Source organism: Protopterus annectens, chromosome 5.part0, assembly GCF_019279795.1.
Source record: "Protopterus annectens isolate FY-2018-M chromosome 5.part0, PAN1.0, whole genome shotgun sequence".
NCBI lineage: Eukaryota > Metazoa > Chordata > Ceratodontiformes > Protopteridae > Protopterus > Protopterus annectens.
The window spans coordinates 1449117164-1449140153 of record NC_056735.1 but is presented as its reverse complement, the minus strand read 5'-3'; the positions used below and the strand labels follow the sequence as shown (position 1 = coordinate 1449140153).

At 41.2% G+C, this 22990-nt stretch overlaps 1 protein-coding gene across 1 annotated transcript in view; it reads left to right on the top strand.

Annotated features, from left to right (window-relative positions):
* Positions 1-22990, top strand: part of LOC122801730 (DNA excision repair protein ERCC-5-like) — a 941093-nt gene that overhangs the window by 241863 nt on the left and 676240 nt on the right. Inside the window, exon 4 of the mRNA XM_044071253.1 lies at positions 1933-2048. Coding sequence (XP_043927188.1) covers positions 1933-2048 — 116 coding nt within the window. The remainder of the gene's footprint in view (positions 1-1932; positions 2049-22990) is intronic.

Sequence of the window (22990 nt, the reverse complement as noted above, 5' to 3'; positions counted from 1 at the left end):
ACCTGCTCCCTCCTGAGACCTAAATTATAAACTTGAAAAAAGTATGCTGTCACCCTCTGAACTGACAGCCCATCTCCAGTTAAACCATTGACATAGAAAACAGCCTTGCTTTTAGCACTCACTTCAACAAGGAATGTTTCTGATCTTCAAGCCCACATTCTTAGTCTTTCACAGGGTAGGGTCACTCTGAGAACTAATCCCGCTTTTATGCCCAAGGTGCTTTCACTTTACATACAGTGATGTGCATCATGTCACTAGGTCTGCGTAGGTAGGCCATACAAGAAAAAAAGGGTTCATATTACGTTATTGAATTGTTAAAAGTTTGAACGTCATATGGTCGAACCCATATGATCGAACTTTTAACAGTTCAGAAAGCTAAAAAAAAAAATAAACAGAAAAAAACCTACCTGACCGTTTAAAGCAGGGGGGCAAGCCCCCCCTGCACCCTCAACATGGGGGGCAATCCCCCCACACCACCCGCTCTTTAAATATACCAAACTTCGAAATCGCACTACAGTGCAGGAAAGGGAAATCTTCCCATTCTGCACTGTACGGAGATCTCCGTTGAAACGTTTGAACTTTTAAAAGTTCAATCATATGGTGTTGACCATATGACGTTCAAACTTTTAAAAGTTTGATAACGTAATATACACCCGAAAAAAAAAAAAGCATCCCTGACATACAGAGGCAGTGTCTGTGACAATGCAGAGTAACGTTGATATAGTCTCAGCCCCAAGGGGATAATGCTGAGGACACTTGGAGATACATTGTGCAACCAGGCAACTGATGGTCATCTGGGGGCACACAAAAGGGGAGGCATGGCAGCCATTGACTTAGAAGAGTACCCCCAAATTCAGTGTTCAGGGATGAAAAAAACCTTTACCCTTCTTTCATGTATTATAAAACTGTTTTGAAGCAAGAATGTTTTTGCACTGTGTAGGACTGTATTTAAAGGTTAAGCCTGCATTGGAAGCTGTATATTTTTACCAGCTGTAAAGCATTAAATTGTTTTTTGCTCTAGACTACCTAAAATTAATATTCCACATAACATAGCAGAGTTGGAAAGTAATATGCAGCTTCATGTGTTTTCTTCTACTTGGAAACCAATATTTTGTCATGTATAGTGAGGATATTTATTAGGGAATAAGCAAGACCAGAATTCTTTCACAATGAAAATGAATATTAACATTTCTATCATCCTCATGACAATGTAATTTCATGTTCATTGTGCTCCTGGTAATCTTACACACACACACACACACACACACACACACACACACACACACACACACACACACACACACACAGTTTCTTTCATGGTAATTTGGGGGTTCTATCATTTTAACAATTACTTGGATGCTGCTTAATTAGATAGCAGTCTTACTACAAGCTTTTTAAATCTACTGCAATTTTTGGAGCTTTACTGCTTTTTGGTGCACAAATGTGTTTTGTTTGGTTTTTGTTACAGTATGAAAAAAGCACAATTATGTTATAAAAATGTCCATCTGTTATGGTGCCATGCACAGACTAGAAACTAATATGAAAATGGGAGCTTCCTGTTTTCATTTTTTTATATTATATTCAAATAAAACAGAATTAGGTAATTTGAGAGTGCTACTGAAATAAACTATAGGGAACGAGTAACTAATAGTAATGATTCAGAAGTGTGGACTATATTGTTTTTCTTTAAATATGTTGGTTTTATATTACACTTGTTTTAAAACATTATTTAATAATTGCTGTTTTGACATGTAGCCTCCTCTTTTATGCTTTTAATTCTTACAGATGGTAGTTAAGTTGAGAGTGGAACATATCTTCTAAATGTAAACACAGAATTAAAGCAAAGCATGGAATTTTTAATAGAGAAACACCTTATTACCACTTGGGGAGACATTTTTTAGAGTGATATCAATTTGTTTTAACTGTCACTAGGCCAGTCGAAGACAGAGAAAGGCTGAAGCAGCTGATGAGTCAAAGAAGACTACAGAGAGGATCTTCAAAACATTTTTGAAGAGACAAGCTATAAAAGCTGCCTTAGGAAGTAGAAGGTGAGTATTTCATGAAGTCAACATGCCATTTTTGTTTGTATTTATGAAAAAAGGTTTTAATATGTAAAGTTTATGTGCTGTTTAAGAATGGTCTGATCCTTTTGATATGCTTGTGGTTATGTAATTCTCCTTTTTCTTATAGCTCAGTAAAGCAAATGTTTCTGTTTAGGCCACATTATTAATCAGATTAACGCTAAATAGAAAGGAGGGAGTCCAGATGAATTTTTGTGCCTGCCAGCAGTGGAGACTGCTTAGTTTAGCTGCTTCTCAAAACTCTGAATAAGTAGGGTAACCAGTTGTTTTGCTTTACCATTAAGAAATCATGGGCCTTTAAACATGTTCTTAACAGTAATGTCCACAATGTGTATCACATTAATCAGCCTGAAAGGTTTCCATGTGTCAGATAGGTAATCATTATAAGCAGCTCAAGAGAGCATTGCCCCAGCATCACAGTTCATTCACAGTCTTTTGGAGTTGCCATGGCTGAATACTGCTTTGAAAGCCTCTAATGTTGCTGCTGACATACTCAACACAAATTTTTTTCATAAGTCTAATTGCAGATTTGTGGACAAGTCTATGTAAATATTAACATTGCTTGCACTTATGACTGAAAATTGTTTGTACTCTTTCAGATTTGCTTTTCATTGTTGTGGTCATGTATTTTGCTACTTGTGTTTGGGCTGGGTGGGAGGTTTGCATAATGATTAACGTGTTTATTATACAAACACAAGGTACAGGGTTTGGACAAGGTACATGGAGTAATTGGATAGGCTTAAAATGGCCCATAAGGGCAGTTAGCCTAGTACTAATCTGAGAAACTATGAGTTTAAACTGGATAAGTAGCATATACATCCATAAGAGTGAGACATGTTTCTTGTGTTAGAAATGTTTGTCAGTAAGTCTCTTCAAATTGTATTAAAGCTGTAAAAATAACCACTGTTTTCAGGCCCGATGTTTTTTCACTTGGCTTAATAAGCTAAGGTAGTCCCAATATAAAGGGCTACTGGAATGGATTTTAAAATGGGCATCTTTTGCATGTATTGGGTTAATAGGATAATGCCTGTGAAGATTGCAATTCTTGTTCCCCATATCTTTGTTTTTGTGGGAAAAGCTATCAAGTTAACCTTTAGCTGATAACATCTGAGGTCATTAGTCATCTTGAGCTGAGCCTGCGATCTGTCACTTGTTGATCAGTGCTCTACTCTGAGACATAGTTAAATAAATAAACAAACAAGTCTCCGCTGTAGTGTCGCAGGGCTTTTTGTAGGGAGTGCCCAATCGCAGGTCTGGGCTTTTGTGAGAAGTTGTTGAAAAAAAAAACTAAAGAGCATGGCGGGAGACCCAGTTTGGTGACATTAGTAAGGAATCGCCAAGCTGATGAGAGGTGGAAGATGGCATTTAGGTGGAACTACCCTTCAGGAAGCCTTTTGCAGTGATATTATTGCATATTAACACTGCAGTTAAGTGTACATGCATACATTCATGTGTAAATGGATGTATTTGTTAATATTCTGTTCCTCATTAATCTACATTATAAATGTCATTTTTTGTACTGTCACTTAATAAATGTCAAGTGACTACGGGTTTGTGTATTCCTTCTGGTTAAGGTTTTAGCTCAAAACTTGAACCAGACTACTCCCCTGGAACTTAAGTAAGTAAACAAACACTGTAGATTTCAGAACTGGGGGAGGTGTTGGCATAAGAATAGCAATAACCATTTGCTGTCATCATCAAGACCAGAGTTGTGATCGGCATAGGAAGGCAGTCTCATAGATTCATAGGTTCATAGGTTCATACTAGGCTACCTGCCCTAGGGCATTTATAAGCCTAGCCAGAGTGTGTGTGGCTTTCACCGCCCCTTAGGATGAGAATACTATACCCATTAGTTTGCTGTGCCTCTGTCCAGCAGTGACACAGAGATGATTCCCAGGGTAAACCTACGATCTCCCATCCACTCGTCAAGATTTCTCTTGAACAGAGTCAGTGAGGGGCTCTGCCTCACATGGACTGGGATTCTGTTCCATAGTGTAGGGAGTCTCTGGGTGATTAGTCTGTCCCTCCAGCACGTCCTATTTATATCCGTGTTGAGGTTTAAGTCTCTTGCTCTCATGGCTCTGGTGGATTTGGATTTTTTGAGGTGGAGCATGTCCATTAATTCCGGGTTGGACATGGCCTTGTATGTCAGGCACAGATCACCTCTGAGCAGACGGTATGCGACTGAATAGAGCTGGAGTTTCTTCAGTCGGGCATCGTATGACATATGTTTGAGCACCTTTATCCTTTTGGTGAGGAACTTTTGGGGTCTTTCCAACTGCTGCAGGTGTCGGGTAAGGTACATTCCGAATGGGGAGTTGTACTCAATCATTGGTCTGATAAGTGAAGAGTACAGGGGTACAATGACCTCTCCTGATCTGGATGTGAATCCCTTCATGATCAGGTGGGCAATGTAGAAGGTCTTCCTAACCACTTTGGCAATGTGTGTGTCAAAAGAGAGGTTACTGTCAACTTGGGTCCCCAGGTCCCTGATAACTTCTTCCGTGTTTAATGGATTACCACCTATGTGGTAATTAGGGGTTACCTTGTTTTTCCCAAAGGGTATGACTATACATTTTTTGGCATTTAGCTTAAGGCCATGGCTCTGGCACCAGTTATCCATTTCTATGAGACCTCTCTGGAGGATGTCTGTGTCTGATGGAGTGTCAATTATGGTGCCCAGTTTGCAGTCATCTGCACATTTTGTCAGCCACAATCCCCCTATGTTTGCCTGCACTTTAGAAAAGTAAATGCCGAACAAGAGGGGGCCCAGGACTGAGCCCTGTGGGACACCGCTCGTGACCGGCTTAGAGTCTGACATGGCACCAGTAACTCTAACCCTGTGTGTTCTGTCCTTGAGCCAGTTTGCAACCCATCTTGTGACATATGGGTTTACATCTAAGCTGGTGAGCTTTTCTATGATGCCCGAGTGGGGTATTGTGTCGAACGCTTTTGCTAGGTCAAGGTAGGCTGTGTGAACTGCCTTACCCTCATCAATGGCCTTAGTGACTGTTTCGAAAAAGTCGACCAAGTTCAAGAGGCAGGATCTGCCCTTGACAAAGCCAAATTGGGTAGGATCCAGTGTCTGTAGGTCCCCAATGTCTTTATTTATGAGTTCCATTATGATCCTCTCCATAGCTTTGCAGACAAGGCTCGTCAAGCTTATGGGGCGGTAATTTCCAGGGTCCGTAGAAGCACCGCCTTTGTGGAGTGGGACCACAGTTGCCGTCGCCATTCTTTGGGTACGTATCCTGTAGTAAGGCTAAGATTAAACAGCAGCCTTATGTGTGGGTTTAGTTACTCATTGAGTTCGTGTGTAGCACACAGCCGGGGACACCGTCCGGTCCCATTATGCTGTGTTTTTTGCTTTAGAGAGAGCAGCTCTCACCTGGGCATCTGAGATGTTTGGGAGGCTAGACTCTGGTGGGATAGATATTTATCCTTTTGGGGAGGGAGGAGAAATTTGCACTGAACCTGTCTGCCAGTATGTTGGCAATGTCTGTGGGTTCAGTGATTTTTTTATCATTTTGGACTAATTCTGAGCATATCTGGGAGCTTCCACCCAGGTTTCTAACATAGCTAAAGAAGGCCTTATGATTGTCTTTTGTGTCATTAGCGATTTTTCTCTCAAAGTTGGCCTTGGATGATTTTGTGAGTGATCGTAGCTTTTTGCTAGTATTGATCAGAGATGCCTTCCCTTTTAGGGATTTTGCTCTGTCATGTAGTAGCTTTCTCCTCTTGTTGTAGAGTTTGTTTATGGTTGGGGTCCACCAGCCCGGACGCCTGCCTTTGGTGGAAAGGGTCTTGATTTTATTAGGGATTGCTTGATCCATACATTCCTGGAGGTGCTCGTAGAAGGCATTTGTAAGGGTTTCAGCAGCGTGGGTTGTGGTTTTCACTGGCTCGGGGGCCTTGAAGGATACCACTCCAGTCTTAAGAAGTGTGAAGTTTGCTTTTGAGAAGTTCTTCACTGTGGTCTTTTTTGCTGGGGGTGTGGGTGGGATGTGGATCTCCAGTGAGATTAATTTATGGTCTGATCTCACCAATGAGGGATATACTTCCGGTGTGGAGCATTTTGTCCCCATGTTTGTGATGATCAGGTCTAGTATAATTTCTCCTCTTGTGGGAATGGTGACTAGTTGTTCCATAGCATTTGAGTTTATGAACTCCAGGAACCTTTGGGCTAGGGTGTTGGGGCTTGAGTAATGTTCCCGGTCTATGTTTGGGTAGTTGAAGTCACCCAATATGATGGTGTTTGGAGAGACATTCATACTCTCCAGTGTCTTCAGGAAGGCTGTGTGGGTTTCCTGAGTTTGAGAAGGTGGTCTGTAGCATGCTACAAACTGTAGGGCAGTTTTACCTATGGTTAATTGCACCTGGATGGTCTCCGATGCTTCGTGCATTGCCACTAACCTGGAGGTGTGGGTATCCTTTATGAATATGGATACTCCCCCTCCTTTTGTTGTTCGGTCCGGATTTTGGGGCCGGAACACATGATATGAGGTATAACCTGATAGTGCTGGGGTGCTCTCAGGAGCCTTGAACCAGGTTTCAGTCACAGCACAGACATCGATGTTCTCCATATTGAGGAGGGCTTGAGGGCTGCATCTTGAGGTTTAGACTTCTGGCATTGAGCAGTATTACCCTTAGTTTTTCTCCATTTTTGTTTTCTAGGGCGGTAGGTTTATCATTTGAGCCTTGCCTAAAAGGCACTATGGGCGTGGCAAGAGCCTTTGCCAATATCCGGAAGCCCAGGGGTGACAGGTGCAAGCCATCCCTTGCAAAGCAGCTTGGCTTGTCAAGCATGTCATCCCAGGCAGACAGACATTGGATCCCCTTAGAATGATACCAGTAATTAAGCCAGTTATTAAAGCTGATCATTTTGTCTCTGTATTGTGGCATCATTCTTGGTGAGGGTAGGATACTGCTCAGGGTCAGGGTCATACCGGCCTGGGCTATATAATCTGAGAGCTCCTCTATGTCTCTTTTCATGTAGTCCAGGGAGGTACGTCTCAGGTCGTTCACACTGGCATGGACAATGACTGAGTCATACTTGTACTTGCTGTGGAGTGACCTGAGTGATTGTGTTATGTGGCGGATTCTAGCACCTGACAGGCAGCTTACTGTGATCTTTTCCTTGCTCAGTCTGGTGAGTGGGACGTCAGTGTGTCTGACTATGGAGTCACCTATAACAAGTGTGTCTGGCATTGTGTTTGGCCTTAAGGTGTGTGACTGTTTAGCACACTGACTTTGAGAACTATGTGTTGCATGTGTTATGTCTTGAGGTGGCAGTTGCTTGGGTGTCTGCTTTGGAGGCCTCTGTAGTTTTGGTAGATTTTTGATCAGTGCCTCCGAGTATGTCTTTGTGTGTTTATGTGTTTGTTTTGCAGTTGTGATATTTCTATGTGAAACTGGGTTTGTGGTGTGCGTGGTTTCCTTCTCCTCCTGCCTGGTCTTGCCAGTCCTGAGTTGAGAGAGCTCAGCCTCCAGTTTGGCTATATAGTTGCATCTCTCACATGTATTTGTGTTTTGTGGGAGAAGGAGTGGGTTGTCTGTGTACATGAGGCAATTGTAACATTGCCTCAAGATGCCCAGATTCACCAGCTGAACAGGAGAGGACGCTAGCAACTGACCCTTCGACATGCTAGAAAAAGTGAAAAAGTTTGCTGTGTAACTGAATCAGAAGGGACCTATAGGGAAATGGGTACTCAAGGGGATTCTAGGCTAATGTAGTACTTTGTTTAGTATATAAGTACTTTACCTATATAAAAATGCTTTAGGAGCAAGTGCTGAGCTTTTGAGATAGAGAATAGACTGTTTAGATTGCAAGTAGAGAAGTTCTAAGGGAAAAATTGAAGAGCAGACTTTACAGAGCCAGAAATAGTTTAACCTTATCTCATGACTTATTGTAGCTTGCATGATGTGCAGTGTGGTGGCAGATGGAGTTCAGTAAGACATACTGCATGATTACTTTGGAGTGAAGCTGACAGTCATTTGTTTTAGGAGGTGTGTATCTACAGCAAGTTGAAGAGGTAAAAATGTTGGTGGTGTAATTGCTGCCAGACTGAAACAGGCTGTACATTTATTTTGTGTACTTTCTCCCCCACTGCATCTGCTGACATCTTGCTATCCCTTATCTGTTGTGCCCATTCATTTCCCCATCCATAGTATTCCTCAGTGAGGTTGGGTGCTTGCCAGGGAAGATCATCATATGAGCAGCCTCAGTGGCAGTTTGTACTCTCACCAGTGTCCAGGCAGTAACATATCTATTTAGACCCAACACAGAGGTGAGATGGTCTGTACCACTGCAGAGAGCAGAGTGCTTTCCCCAATGTGGGTGCCTGCTCCCTTGCACTACTGTCAAAGTGACTTGGTGGCCAAACATTTGCCCCACTGGAACCAGTTTTTGTAGCACTGCCCCTCTTCTAAGGGATTGTGCTTTGTATGGCTCAGGACTGTCCCATCCACCCCTCCTGTCAGCTCCACCAAGTACCCGAGCTGCTTTTCAGTCTCTGATCTCTTGGGTCATAAGCGGGTCTTCCCGAGCTGTTCTGAAATGTGTTACGTACTGACAAAGGCTAAGAGAATACTGAGGTGCAATGTGTACATTATGCATCATTGGAGATGCAGGTGCCATTTTCCCGTTATGCAAAGTGCAGCTGATGCCAGCTCTGTTATATAGGATGCAACAGGGGAAGAGGACATCAAGACTGAATGTGTGTAGCAGAAAGTTGCCAGGATATGTGAATGAGAATATGTTGTTGAAGGAAAAGGTTTAAAAAATTGTGAAATATCCAGTAGATGGAGTTGGGAGAAGGGAGGTGTATGACATAAATAAAACGTACTGCATCATCAGAGCAGGGAGGTAGTGTACCAAAGAGGGACAGAGAAACTTAAAAACAAGGGCAACAACTAGAGGGAATGGATTTAAGGCTAGTATGGGAAAGTATTACTTCTGTGAAGAAAGTAATGGCACCGTTGACATCTTAAACTGTATCATTAGAGGGCTGGGATTTAGATCTGCAGAGGGATTCAGAAGTGATGAAAAAAGGACATCTGCATAGACCTAGCTGTAGCTCTGAAACAAACATAACTGGATAAAAAACAGTGATTTCTAGCTCTTACATATTTCTGTTGTTTTCATTTTGGAGAGTATGCACTGTGGCTGTTGCTAATGATATCATAGATTAATGGAAAGTTCATTAAACAAGTACACATATTTGTTATATTGCGTCTGATTGTCATGTCAGCCAAGATTTACAGACTTGTACTGTATTAAACTGTGAAACTTAGTTTTATGTTACCTTTTTTGTGTTAACTTAGTGTGTTATAGATGTGCTTATAACAGGAAGTTTGTTTGCACATATGACTGAAAATTATTCATAATCTTTCAGATTTGCTTTTCATTGTTGTGGTCATATATTTTGCTACATGTGTACAAATAATTTGTTATAAACAGAACAAATTCTTCTTACTTGGTGAAGCATACAACAAATTCTTCACAGTCGTGCCGAAATCAGTCTTGACAGGGCAGCAGCAAGGTCAGTGATAGTGAAGTAGACATTCTCTTTACTAACCTGCATTATAGACTGGCTTGTGTGGAGCCTCCTGCAATTAATGGTATATTCATTCCTTCAGATACTCTGTAGCCACCCTCAGTGCTTGACATTTGATTTGTAATGTCTTTATTCATGACATCAGCAAGACATGTTAAAAGTAGGCACGCATTTTCATATGCTGTTATAGCATTTCTCTGAATCATTTGTTTATTACATATGTTCTGTAATCCGCGTCCATAATTTGTAGCATGTGGTTTTAGAAGAATTACTGTGAGTCCTCCATAAATGTGGGTATGCAGCTAGCCCAACATACACGTAACTGGACATGTTAAGGTAGCACTGTGGAAGAAATTAGGTGGTTAAGTTGAAAGAAGGGATTTAAATAAGGAATGAGAATACCAGATATGTGGACAAGTGTCTTTATTGCCTTATTGTTGCAGGTGAATAATCCGTTTTTTTTTTTTAATTTTTCATTAGAAAGTCGACTGAACGCTACCTTGCCTGGTGTAGTGGCTGTAAGGTTTCATCTTGCAACCTAGGTGCTAGCAGGTAGATTGACCAGAAGCCATATCTCCATTCTTTTTTTCTTTGGGGATTGAGAAACATGGCAGCCCCACATGATAAAAATTAGAATTGCTACTGCAACAGGTACATGTGCACACAGTGTGATAAGCTTTCCCAACAGGTGTTTTTGGTGGTTAGTTTGTGGGAGTATGTATTCTATCCTGCACTTAACATTGTTGAATACTGGCATCTCAGTATGAACAACATAGATATAGAATATGTTAAAAAGAAGACCCACCCATTTGCTATTACATGGCACATTGTACTTCATATGTCAGTAGTCTGTTTTTCTAATGAGAATTATTGGGAAAAGAGCGAGTGTGTTAATGGATAGCTTGTTGGGGCTAGCGTTAATGAGGTTAACTGGTGGTTTAAAGCCTAGCCTGCCCTGAAATTTGAGATAAAAGAAGGATTTAATAATACCAAGTGTGGTATGGTTAGAAACCTGCCATGAAGAGGATGAATCCTACCATACCCTATTCATTGTTTTGATCATTATGCTTATCCAAAGGTAGTAAATTTATGTAGATCTTAATCTTAGGGATCTGATGAAGCAACTTTTAAGGTGTAACTTTGCCAACATATACCAGTAGGAAAAAGAAAACTTTCTGCTTAGCACTATTTTTCTAGGGTCTTTCCACATCTGTACTGATGTACCTTGATTTTCATTAGCATTCTCAAGGAATGTAATTTTTGTTTAATTTCTAGAAAACCTGACCAGCCTGGTAGCATAGAGTGATGAAGTCCTGAATACGTCCCAGGTGACCTGAGTTTAATTAGTGGTTCTGGCACTTGACAGAGCTAGCAGGGAGAATGTGCATGCCAGTCTGGAGGAGGGCGAAGCCAGTCATGAGATGTAGCAGTCCAGAGGAAGGAGATGGATGATCTCACAGTTTGGGGAGGGGCACAGAATGTGTGTGGCTCACTAAACTGCCTTTTGGCAGTGGCCTTAAGTGGGCAAGTACATGGAAGTGTACAGTTGAATAGGGAAAGTTGCTGTGGCTCCACAGTGATTCATATCGCATGTCCCCCTAACCAGGAGGGAATTGGGCCAGTAACAAAAGTGTCTTTGTCACTTGGATGCCAGCAAGGATGCAAGTGGCCCTCATGACTGCCTAAAGGATGGTCCCAGATGGCTCTGAAAAATGAACTTAAGTCTGATTGGGAAGCATTTATGATCTGCAGGTGTGGGTCTGTAAGTATAAAGAAAATAATTTTTAGGAAACCTCTTCTATTTTGTGTTTTAATCTTCTAGTCTTTGTCTGATTAACACTCAGATCTTTCCTTTGCTTGCTCACAGTAATCTAAAGGTTTGCCTTTATAACCGCGATTTGCAGAAGGGCGAGTGCTCATATGAGCAAATCTAATCCACGAAACTTAACAATGTCAACACACCTACATGTTCGAAAAACAGCAAATCGAATAGCAGATTTGCTGTTTTTCGAACATGAAAGTCGAAGAAAAAAAAACACCCCCATACTTTATTATTCCAACTCCGAGATCGCACTACAGTGGAGAAAGGAACCATTTCCCGATCCCCACTATAGTGCAATCCGCCCCTGAATGTCGAATGTGCAATGAGTGAATCTCACTGTGCATTCGCTCATTACACATTCGCACATTTTTACGTTCTGGATTTGTATATCTTGCAGACTGCCTTTTGGGTATGTGCAGTTCACCCTTCTGCAAATCGCAGTTATAAAGGTAAACCAATCTAAATGAGGTACTGTGTGGTTTAACCTTCAGTATGAAGGTGTTAGAACAGTGCTTATTCACAGTCAGCTTTGGTGCTTAATTCATAAACCCAGAAGGGCCATGTGAATGCCTATCTTGCCCTTCAGATTGAAGACACTATAGGAGGTTACTTCAGTAGAACATGGGATGCAACCCTGAGTGACTGTATGACCTCTCTCAAGACTATTCTTCCTTTGGTAAGGAACACTGGTGACTGCAATTACCCTTCTTTTCTGGAGCTGGGCTGTGTTCAGACATAGTGGCTGAAAATCTGGATTGTTTTTGTTGTGGTGTAGAGGTAGGTCATTGTTGACCCCATAAAATGTGATGTTAATCTTTAAGCTCTGGCACTGTATTTTCTCTCGGAGAAGATCAGTCCTTCGAGTATTTGGTCCTTTTATCTCTGATTGCCCTTTTTAGTGAACTGATTCCCTTTTAGTGAACTGATTCCACTTCCAGACTCAAGTAGTGCTATAAGAAGATATTTATGTGCTGGACTATCATTTTCTAAAAATCTTTTTTGCTTTTCTTCTGCTTTATGCCTGAGACAACCATTTTAGACATGTTTTTGACATGCATATTTCCAAGATCTTTTCACTCCAGTTGCTTCTTGTACCTAGGATTACCCATGAAACCACCTTGATTTATTCACATAGAAATTCAGCCTGATTGTGGAGAAGGCACTTTAAAATTTAAGCTCAGAATTTGAAAGTCAGCTGTAGGTGCACAGATCTTTATCCTTTTCATTTCATTGTATCTTACTCTTTAGACTTGTTTTACTCACATACTCATCGTCTTAAATGATTTCATTAATAGACTTGATATTCACTGTGCTTGCCCATTTTCCTATCTATTGTATGTACTGCAGATCTTAGTTTTAGTTTAACAACAGTGTTCTGCTGACAACAGGATTGTCATGTCTTGTGATGCTGAAAACCAGACTGAAGCCATGCCCCCTGCGCTACCTGTAACTCCGTGCAGGCCCAACCCATCTCCACCCACATCCATGCCCATTTTTATGAAGTAAAAATACATACATCATTTGGGCAGAATAACCCTTTTAGTCCATTTTTACGTACCTAATCTATATTGTATTATTTTTTTTTGCAGAGTATCACAGATCCCACTGCATCACTATAACAATGCTTTTTTGTGTATGTGAGGGAGACGGGTTGCTTTTTACAAACTCCAGCAGTCTGTTCTTGCTTCTAAACAGAATACCAGAGTTTGTACTGTGCTGTCTGGATTACCGGGGGAATTATTCTGATTTCTGGATGGTCTGGAAAAAATACTGGAAAGTGGCACTCAACTTAGTACAGCTCTTAGCTACCATAGTAACAAGATGGACCACCTTTAACCATAGCCCTCTTTTATTGAAAAGGATGACAACTTTCATAAATGCAAGAGGGAATTAGAATATGTGGGCGTATGAAAGATAGTGGAAGTGAAACCACAATTCACGGAATCTTTGGATATTTTGACATCCAAATAGCACAACTCATCCTTAAAACCGTAAGTAAATTTCATAAAAGATGTGTTATTACTATAACCAAGAAATTCATAAAATTTCTCCAAACAGTCAGTCCAAAAAATACAATTGTCATCTAAAGCTTCCAACATTTCACATATTCATAACTAAAAATAAATTGTTTTCCCACGCAAATATAACCAGATTTGCAAAAAAAAGGGCGCAGGCCATGCCCATGGCCACACCTCCACATTAGTGATAATATTCCCCCTCAAAATAAATTAAGTTGTTTATAGCAACCTCCATTAAAGTGACCAGCAAATTGATAGTTCTGTTATCAAACCTTTCCGAAGCAATTAAAAATTCATTAAATCATTGTAAACCTTCATAATATGGAATTTAAGAAGCTAGATCTTTTAACCTCAATGATTATGAAAATCAGCTCGTCATGTAGTTCACTGGTAACTCTTCTTCTTTTTCTTCTCCCTTTGGCTTTTCCCGTTAGGGGTCACCACAGCGGAACAACAGTCAGCAGAATGATTGGCACTGGAGTTTTATGGTGTTGAGTTGCCAGCCCAGTGCCCAACCTTCCACAGAAGGAGCACGCATGCACACATTCACACACAGGTCCAATTTAGAGCATCCAGTCTACTTGCAGCATGTCTTTGAGATGTGGAAGGAAACCCATGCGACAACAGGGAGGACATGCAGACTCCTCACAGAAGTCACCCTAGCCGAGAATCGAACTGGAGAACCTCTTGCTGTGAGATGGCAACAGTAACCGCTGCACGACTGCGGCCACCCTGGTAACTAATTTCAAGAAATCCCAGGAGTCCGCTGAAAGGTAGAAGAATTCATTGCAGCAACCTTTTAGTTTAAATTTGATACATTTTGCAATAGCTTCAGTCTTGGACCCACCTGCGTCTGCTGTGTGCCTTAATGATGGATGAAGTTCATCTTTATAGATCTTAGGATCCTGCAAATGGCTGGAATAAAAGGTTTTGATACCATCTAGAACTCAAATCCATCCTTAGTTTAACTGTCCTTGCATCGACAAATCATATAATAAGCAGTCAAGTCTTAGAATATGCAATATTCACTTTCTTAAATGATAACTTATTGTATGTATCATCCATAAGTAAATCCATCATTTTATCCACATTGCCTATATAATTCATAACTACCAAACATCCACCCTTATCAGGTTTCATTAAAATGAATATCCTTATTTGAACAAATAGCTTTTAACATACTACAGGCACTACTACGCTAAGGATTTTGCTGGAACATGGAGATGAATGCAGACTTTAAGCAGATCACACGTTCATGCAACTGGTAGTCACAAAAAAAGGAAAAGATATACCAGATTGAAGAAAAGAGGCACCAGAGCAGGAATTTCAGTGAGATTGAAGGTAAACCCTCACGGGCCTGTACTGGCCTCCATACTACTAGCCAACATAAGCTCACATGAAAATAAGATGGATCACTTAAGACAGGAACTGTCATCACAAAACAAGGTGAGAAACAGCAATTTAATTTGTGTTTACTGAAATGTGGTTAAACCAAAATATCAGTGATAGCACAGTAAATGTAGAGGGAATGCCTTTATTCAAAGCAGGCAGAATTCAGCCACTATGTGGCAAGTCCAGAGGAGGGAGAGTGTGCGTATATGTTAAAAACTGGTGTGGCAACTGTGTAGTGACCACCACCTTTTGCTCAGAAAACATTGAAATTCTGTTTTTAAAATGCAGGCCTTTCTACTTGCCAAGAAAGTTCAATGGAATATGCTTCATATCAGTCTACATCCCACCTGATTCAAATATCCGTGATGCTCTGTCCACCTTATATCAGTCTATAAGTGACCTACAAAACAGAAATCCAAAGCATACAATAGTAATTGCGGAAGACTTTAGTCAGGCTAACCTAAAGACTATATTACTCCACTACCACCAACATGTAAACTTTGCCACAATGGGGGTAAATATGCTGGATAAAGTCTACACTAACATCAGAGGTGCATATAAAGCAAAACCTTATCCACATCTAGGGAGCTCTAACCACCTAACCATCATGCTGGTTCCAGCTTATAAATCATTCTAAAAACCAGTACACCGACTAAAAAACAAATAAGGATCTAGCCTGAGGGAGCAATCTCAGCTCTACAAGATTTGCTTTGACTGTACAGACTGGTCAGTGTTTAGACCGGCTGCTGTGATAAACAACCATATTGACGTGGACACACACACTGAGTCAGTCACAAGTTGCATTGCAAAGTGTGTGGAGGATGTAACAGACACCAATCTCATCACCATATGGGCAAATCAAAAATCTTGGCTAACTAGTGAGGTGTATGATCTTTTGAAAGTTAAGGAACTCCGCTTTCAGATCTCAAGATATGGAAGCTTTAAGTGTGGCCGAGCCAAACTGAACAAAGGTATCAAAGAGGCAAAGATCCTATGGCAGAAAAATCCAAAGCCACGTCAGAGACCAGAAGGATACCGGGCAGCTATGGAAAGGAATTCAAACCATCACCAACTACAAGCTTGCAGCAGCTTCTTGTGATGATAACATTGAGTTTCTGAACCAACTGAACAAATTCTTAAGTATGTTTGATGCTGACAACAAAACATCAGCATGCAGAATCCCCAAAGACAAGGATGCAGCAATGCTGAGCTTCAATACAATCGATGTCACCAGAACCCTAAAACGTGTCAACCCGAAGAAAGCAGTTGGCCCTAAACATCATGGGCAGGGTACTAAGGGAATGTGCGACAGAACTGGCTCCAGTACTCACTGACATCTTCAATACCTCACTCCATCTAGCCAGTGTTCCGAAATGCTGCAAGGAGATGACTATCATTCCTCTACCCAAGAAATGACAGGCAACAACTCTGACTACCAACCGGTTGCTTTAACCTCGAAGGGAATGAAGTGACTGGAGAGGCTGGTCAAAGATCATATAGCCTCAATCGTACCTGTGACGCTGGACACACTGCAGTTCACTTACAGGACAAACTGCAGTACAGGGGATGTCATCTCACTAGCTCTCCATGAAACACTGAACCACTTAGAAGGCAAAAACTGCTATGCAAGACTGCTATTCATCAATTTCAGTTCTGCCTTCAACACTATCGTCTCTCTCAGAATCTGATATTGAAGCTACTTCAACTGGGCATAGATTCATTTATGCAGTTGGATTCTGAGCTTCCTTACTGAAAGCCCTGAAAAGGTTCATGTGGAAACCAACAGCTCCTTGAGTATCATCCTGAACACAAGAGTACTGCAGGGGTGTGTCTTAAGCCGTCTCCTTTTCACTGTGCTGACACATGACTGCATGCCCAGACATGAGATGAATAGGATCATCAAATTTGCGGATGACACCACTGTTATAGGCCTGGTCAGAGACAGAGAGGAGGAGGCCTACAGTAATGAGATTGATCAACTTCTGGTCTGGTGTGACAACAACAATCTAGCACTGAATGCCAGCAAGACAAAGGAGTTGATTGTTAATTTCAGAAGAACTCCGGTGTCACACAAACCTCTAGTGATGAAAGGGATGACAGTGGAAAGGGTCAAGAGTACAAAGATGTTCTTCGTGTTTCACTGTTGCAGTCATTACGTTTGGATAATCTGCTGGCAGATTGCCCTCAGTCGGCCTGAATAACAAAGTCTTGGGTCCTGCGTCAGTTGCCGTCTCCTCTTCCATGACGTCAGGTCGTCAAGGATATAAAACATGCAGCCGACGCCATTTTAATCAGTCTTTCTTGCCACGCGGTGCCCAAAGCAGAAGCAGTTCGCAAGTGCCAGTCGGCCGACTCCTGAAATTTTCGTTTTCGAGTTTCAGAACCAAAGTTTTCTAACTAAAGTACCCCATTGGGGAAACTTTTTCTTGCTCCTTACCGATGTCAGTAAACGTTAATAATTGCATTACTTGTGGGAAGCAAATACCTCATAAGGATTTTCATTTGTACTGTATTCCTTGCCTAGGCCCTGATCACAACGTGCCTTGCTGTCGGTTTTGTGCTAAATTTAATCAACGCACTATTAAGCGTCGGTATATTTTTTGCTTCTAAATTTTTTGGTTCAAGATTTAACTACCCTGAAATGTCGTCGGTTAGCAATCCAACTACCAGAGTTCACAAAAAACACAAGGAAAAAGACAGAGACAGACCATCGAGGTCCAAAACAGACGACAAATCTTCTCCTAAGCGAGTCGCCAGTTCGCTGGTACTCAGTGAGGTGCTTTTGCAGCCCCTGATACCCACTATTTTTGAGTCGCAGGCCTCTACCGAAACCCATTCGGAGTCCGGTATGCCGCCAGATTCGCAAAGTATTGAACCCGCGGATGTCTCCCTTGGATGGGTCTGGAGCCACTGAGCAGGCACCGGCTTGTGAGGGTGTTTTCAGACCTCAACATTTTTATATTAAACCAACGCCATCAACAAAAACAAGTTCAAAAACAACTTCTATGTCTAAAAGACTCACGCATGAGCCACATGCTCAGGCCCCTATGCGTAAAAAATGAATGATCAAAATGACTGAGGATTTAATTACCTTGATCAGGGGTTCCCAACCCCCCCCACTAAGAGGCCTAGGCAAGGCACTGATTATGAATCTTCAGATCAGGTTTCCATTTCTTCTGATTAAGAATTTTCTATCCCACCTTATGAGGATTCTGATGCAGAGGAATCCATCCCATCTGCATCTCCTCCTGAGGATTATTCTTTTGGAGAGACTTTGCATATTTTAAGGGAACATTTTCACTGGGAGAGTAAGGACTTCTTTGAATCAAAAAAGAGGCTTAGGGATTTCCTTCTTCTTCCTCAGCATAGGCCTTTGGCAATACCTCCTGTATTAGACATTGTTGATGATGTGTTCTTGGAATCGAGCATGGCTCCTGATTCCCTGCCAGACAGATATTACAGGGTCTGAAGATGCAAAAACTAAACGGCTGCAGGTACACTGAGGTGCCCAAAACACACAACAACAGCAAAAGTAAATTAAGGCACCAAAGTTACACACTGGAAATCAGTCACTGTACTTTATTGCAGAAGACAAATGGTAAGCACTTTCACAAATTAATGTTGCTTCATCAGACGGTCTGATGAAGCAACATTAAGTTGTGAAAGTGCTTACCGTTTGTCTTCTGCAATAAAGTACAGTGACTGATTTCCAGTGTGTAACTTTGGTGCCTTAATTTACTTTTGCAGATATTACAGGGTTCCTGACTCCCATAAATTTCTTTTCCACAATCCTGCTGCTGATCCTGAGACTATTTCTCAGGGTCCCAAGTGTGTTAAGGCTTCTACAGCCAAAAATCCTACCCCTTCTGATAGAGATTCCAGGGCGCTGGATAGATGAGATAAGAAGCTTTATATGTCTGCAACCTTGGCAATCAGGGCTTTAAACTGCCAGTTTCATATACTTAAATATCAACAGCATGTTATGGGCTTACTGAAGCAGAAAATTATGCTTATTTCTGATTGTGTGGAAAATAAACAGCTACAGGATTTATTGCATTCAGCAGAACAAGGTGGAAAGCATACTTTGCAATGTGGTTTTGATTCCTTGGAGACCTCTTGCAGAGCCGCTGTAACTGGATCTGTGATAAGAAGGCATTCCTGGCTAAAGGAGCAAAATCTGCCTGATCATGTTAAAGCTAAATTGTTGGATGCCCCTTTACAGCATGATAGTCTGTTTGGTAATACAGCAGAAGAGGTTTTAAAGAAAATGGAAGACAAAGCTAAATCTATTCAAACTGTAAAAGATTTCTTGCAAGTGCAGCCACCCAGGTTCAGTAGGCACTGGCCTACTAAAAATTGGTCCTTTCCTGTGTCCAACAGAGCCACTCAGGACAAACCCAGGCGCTCAAAAGGCTCCAGATAGCAATCACAGGGATCTTACAGGTCAAAGCAATGGGGTGCCTCCACCTCCAAATCTGGAGGTAAAGCACCACCCAAGAGTAAGCAGTCTCAATGACTTTCCTCGCCCATCTCCAAGCACTTATCTGTTTGCAGCCCCCTTGGGGGGAAAACTAGCACTTCATGCTCAAAATTGGCAGTTAATTACCCAGGACAAGTGGGTATTAAACATAGTATCCCAGGGGTACAGATTTCATTTCCATACTTTGCAAATTTGTTAGAAAAATATATAATAGTAATATGCATGCTTAGTGCATTCGAGGTTTAAAAGGGGTTAATACATTTATTCTGTTCACACTGCATGAATCTGTTCAGCTATTAGAAAATAACAAGAGACATTTCATTTCTGCTAATGTCATGAAACTTAACAAAGAGATATTTCATTTCTGCTTATGCCATTAGAAAATATGCAGCTGCTAGAAGCTTTGATAAAGAAAACAATAGATACTTGAAAGTATAAACCATAGTCAGCATTACTTGTACCAAAGCTAGAAATGTACCTTGAATCTAAACAAAATGTAACACATGTATTAGAACTGTACAATTGAAGAATTGAAAAGTTAAGGTGGGCTAAAATAAACCCAAGGCCATGTTGTTTTTCTCAAAATGTTTTTGCAAGACGGCAAATAATTTGACCATGTCAGCAATAAGTCTGGTAACATTTTCTGTGAAACATGAATAGTAACATTTTCTGTGTGACATGAAGAGAATTGTATAAGAATAACATACTGATCACCAAAGGGCCAGACAAATCCTGTACCTACATGCTTTGTCTCCTTGCTGCAAGTAATAAAGGGTGCCTTGCTTGAACCTAACGTGCATTGGTCGTTGAAGTTTTTTCCTTTTACAGATTGGTCCCTCGAGCCGGAACCCTCTCTTCACCTCGGATCAGATGGCCAGGTGGTTGAAACCGTACGGGGAAGAAACCAAATTGGTTCTTCGTATATGGAAAGTCCTCCGACTGAATTGTCATTCAAAAGAGGCCAGCCACTTTCTGATCTGTGACTGAAGGACGGGTCTCCGCGAATCGGTGATCAATCACGTAGGCTCAGGTAAGGTGAATCTACTTTTTTCTGTTTTCTGTTTTAGATCAGGGACTAGATGTGTATTGTTTTTGTCAGATTGTATTTTTGCAAGTCAGGGACAAAAAAGATTACTGTCTTGTCATAGATCAAGAGAAACAGAATAAGTAGGCAGTCATTCTGAAGAGACTATAACACAATCCGTGGTATCACGTTAAAAATTAAGAAAAGTTATGTAATGATCACAGGGTAAAACAAAGTGGGTAATAATTGCACAAAAAGACCCCAAAACCCACCATTAACGGAAGATGCAAAATATATGCAGTCACAGCGTGCCGACAATATTAGATATTATTCAAAATGGGTTAATAAATATGAATTAGACGGAAAATTAGAAAAATCCTTGCTTATCAAACTTCTCAAACAGCTCAAATACGATTCCAAGGGTCGGGTAAAAAAGCAACGTCGATTAGGAATTCCTCAGGCACACAGATGGCTGGAGAAAGTAAACTGTAGGGAACAAAAAAACAAAGATTCAAAAGCAATGTTTTTAGATACGGAGGATAATAACTTAGTAATAGCATCAATATCTCCGCCTCCCTTACCAAAATATGAAGCAAGTGAACAGATTAGTCCACCCCCACTATATCCTGTGGTCACTGAAGATAGAGATGTTGTGAAATTAAAACTGACTAAAATTAGAGATCCCATCGGGACCAGGTCCCGAACAAAGGCAGGTAATTCAGAAGAAGGTATTGAGTTATGGCAAATAGTTAAGAATTCACGATCTGTAGGTGAAGAAGAAATATGCCCGCTTATAGAAATACCCAATCCTCAGGCAGGTCAAGACAATCAGTACCCAACTATCTTAGTGTATAGACCTTGGACTCCGGAAGATATCCGGAAAGCCACTGAGGGAATTCCCCATCCAAAGGTTAATTTTAGAAAATTCTTAGAAGATTTACAAGGAATGAGGTTGAGTTATAACCTAAACGGAGAAGAAATAGAAAAAGTAGTTAGACAAATTGTAGGGCCAGATTGGTACATGATTAGTGGGAACTGGAATCCCCGTGACGCTGCACAAAGACCCCTCCCACATAGCAGCGCAGAATTAGACACTAGAGTAAAAGGTCTTACAGACCGCATCTCTGAAAAATGGAAACCTAGGGCAGACTGGACTTGCATTAATCAATGCATCCAACAAGAAGGTGAAACAATTGATCGGTATTATGCCAGATTGTTAGAATGTTTTAATAACCACTGTGGAATGCAGGTTCCTGAAGATCAAACACAAGATTCCCCATATGAACAGCAGTTAAAGAATGCATTTTTAAAAGGCAGTAGCACGCTTATAAGCAGTTTTATTACAAAACACATGGTAGACCATCTTACAAGCAGGTTACATTCATTACTTGAATATGCTAGGCATGCCGAAAGGCATTTTAATAGCAAAAAGAAAAAGAAAGCTCAATTATTTTCTGTAGAAGATGGAGCAGAAGTTTATGTAGTACAGTCTGGGAAAAAGGGCAAGAAAAACGCGCAGGGAAACAAACAATCTGATCAGCGTTCAGAGGACTTTGAAGGGCGGAAAAAAAGGGGAGAATGTTTTAAATGCGGTAAAAAGGGACATTTGGCAAGGGATTGCAAGAAAAACAAGAAGGCAACAATGGAAGACAAGGAGGGTGAGGACTGACTATATGGTAGTCAAGAATCACTAGAAGGGGCTAGCAAAGAAAGGACAAATGAGAATGTGATAGAGGGAGTAGAGAAAGTGCAGGAAGTTAGCGACAATTAAGAAAATGAAACATTAGACCTAGCTTTATTGAGCTTGGAGCTCTATTTAGCAGACACGAAACCATTAGTTTCACTCTTGGTAGAAAGGAGGGAGGTCAAATTTTTGTGTGACTCAGGGGCATCACGAACCCTGATACACCCCTCCAAACTGCCAGAAAACACAGAGTCACCTGATTGCATACTGGTCAAAGCAGCTAATGGACAGCTGTATCGGGAACCTGTCTCCCGTAACATTGCAATAACTGATCCAGTTTCAGGATTGACACAAAGAAGCAAGATTGTAGTTTCTGCAAAGTGCCCAGTAAACATCTTGGGCAGAGACCTCATGCAGCTATTTGGTATAGCAGTAGTCCCAGCCATGCAGGGTATGGAAGCACAGCGACAAATTAACACGTTTGTAGTGCAATCGGTGGGTGAAATGTTTTATTGGTACAGCCAGGACTTGGTTACGACTGGTCCAGGGACTGTGGCCAAAGAGTTAATGAACCTAGCCATCAGCAAGTTCCCCTCCCTTGACATTGATATGCAACACCTGTTGCACTGTACCCTGTATTACTGAAACACACCAGGACCTGATAAGGAATATTAGCAAGAATTATTTAAGAATCATGCAAACAGATTGATATTGCGTAACCTGTACTGGGACACAGAAGGGAACAGTGTAGCCAGCTGTTCATTGCCCCAGGAGTTCTTTGCACTTTATAAGTCTAATCGATTACCACATGTTAGCTTAACCAAAAACAGAAATATAGAATGGGCAGACCTAGGAGAAAAAGTCACGAGATGGGAGAAACAGACAGAACCAGAACTGTCAGAACAAGGAATACAAGTACAAAAGTTGAATAAC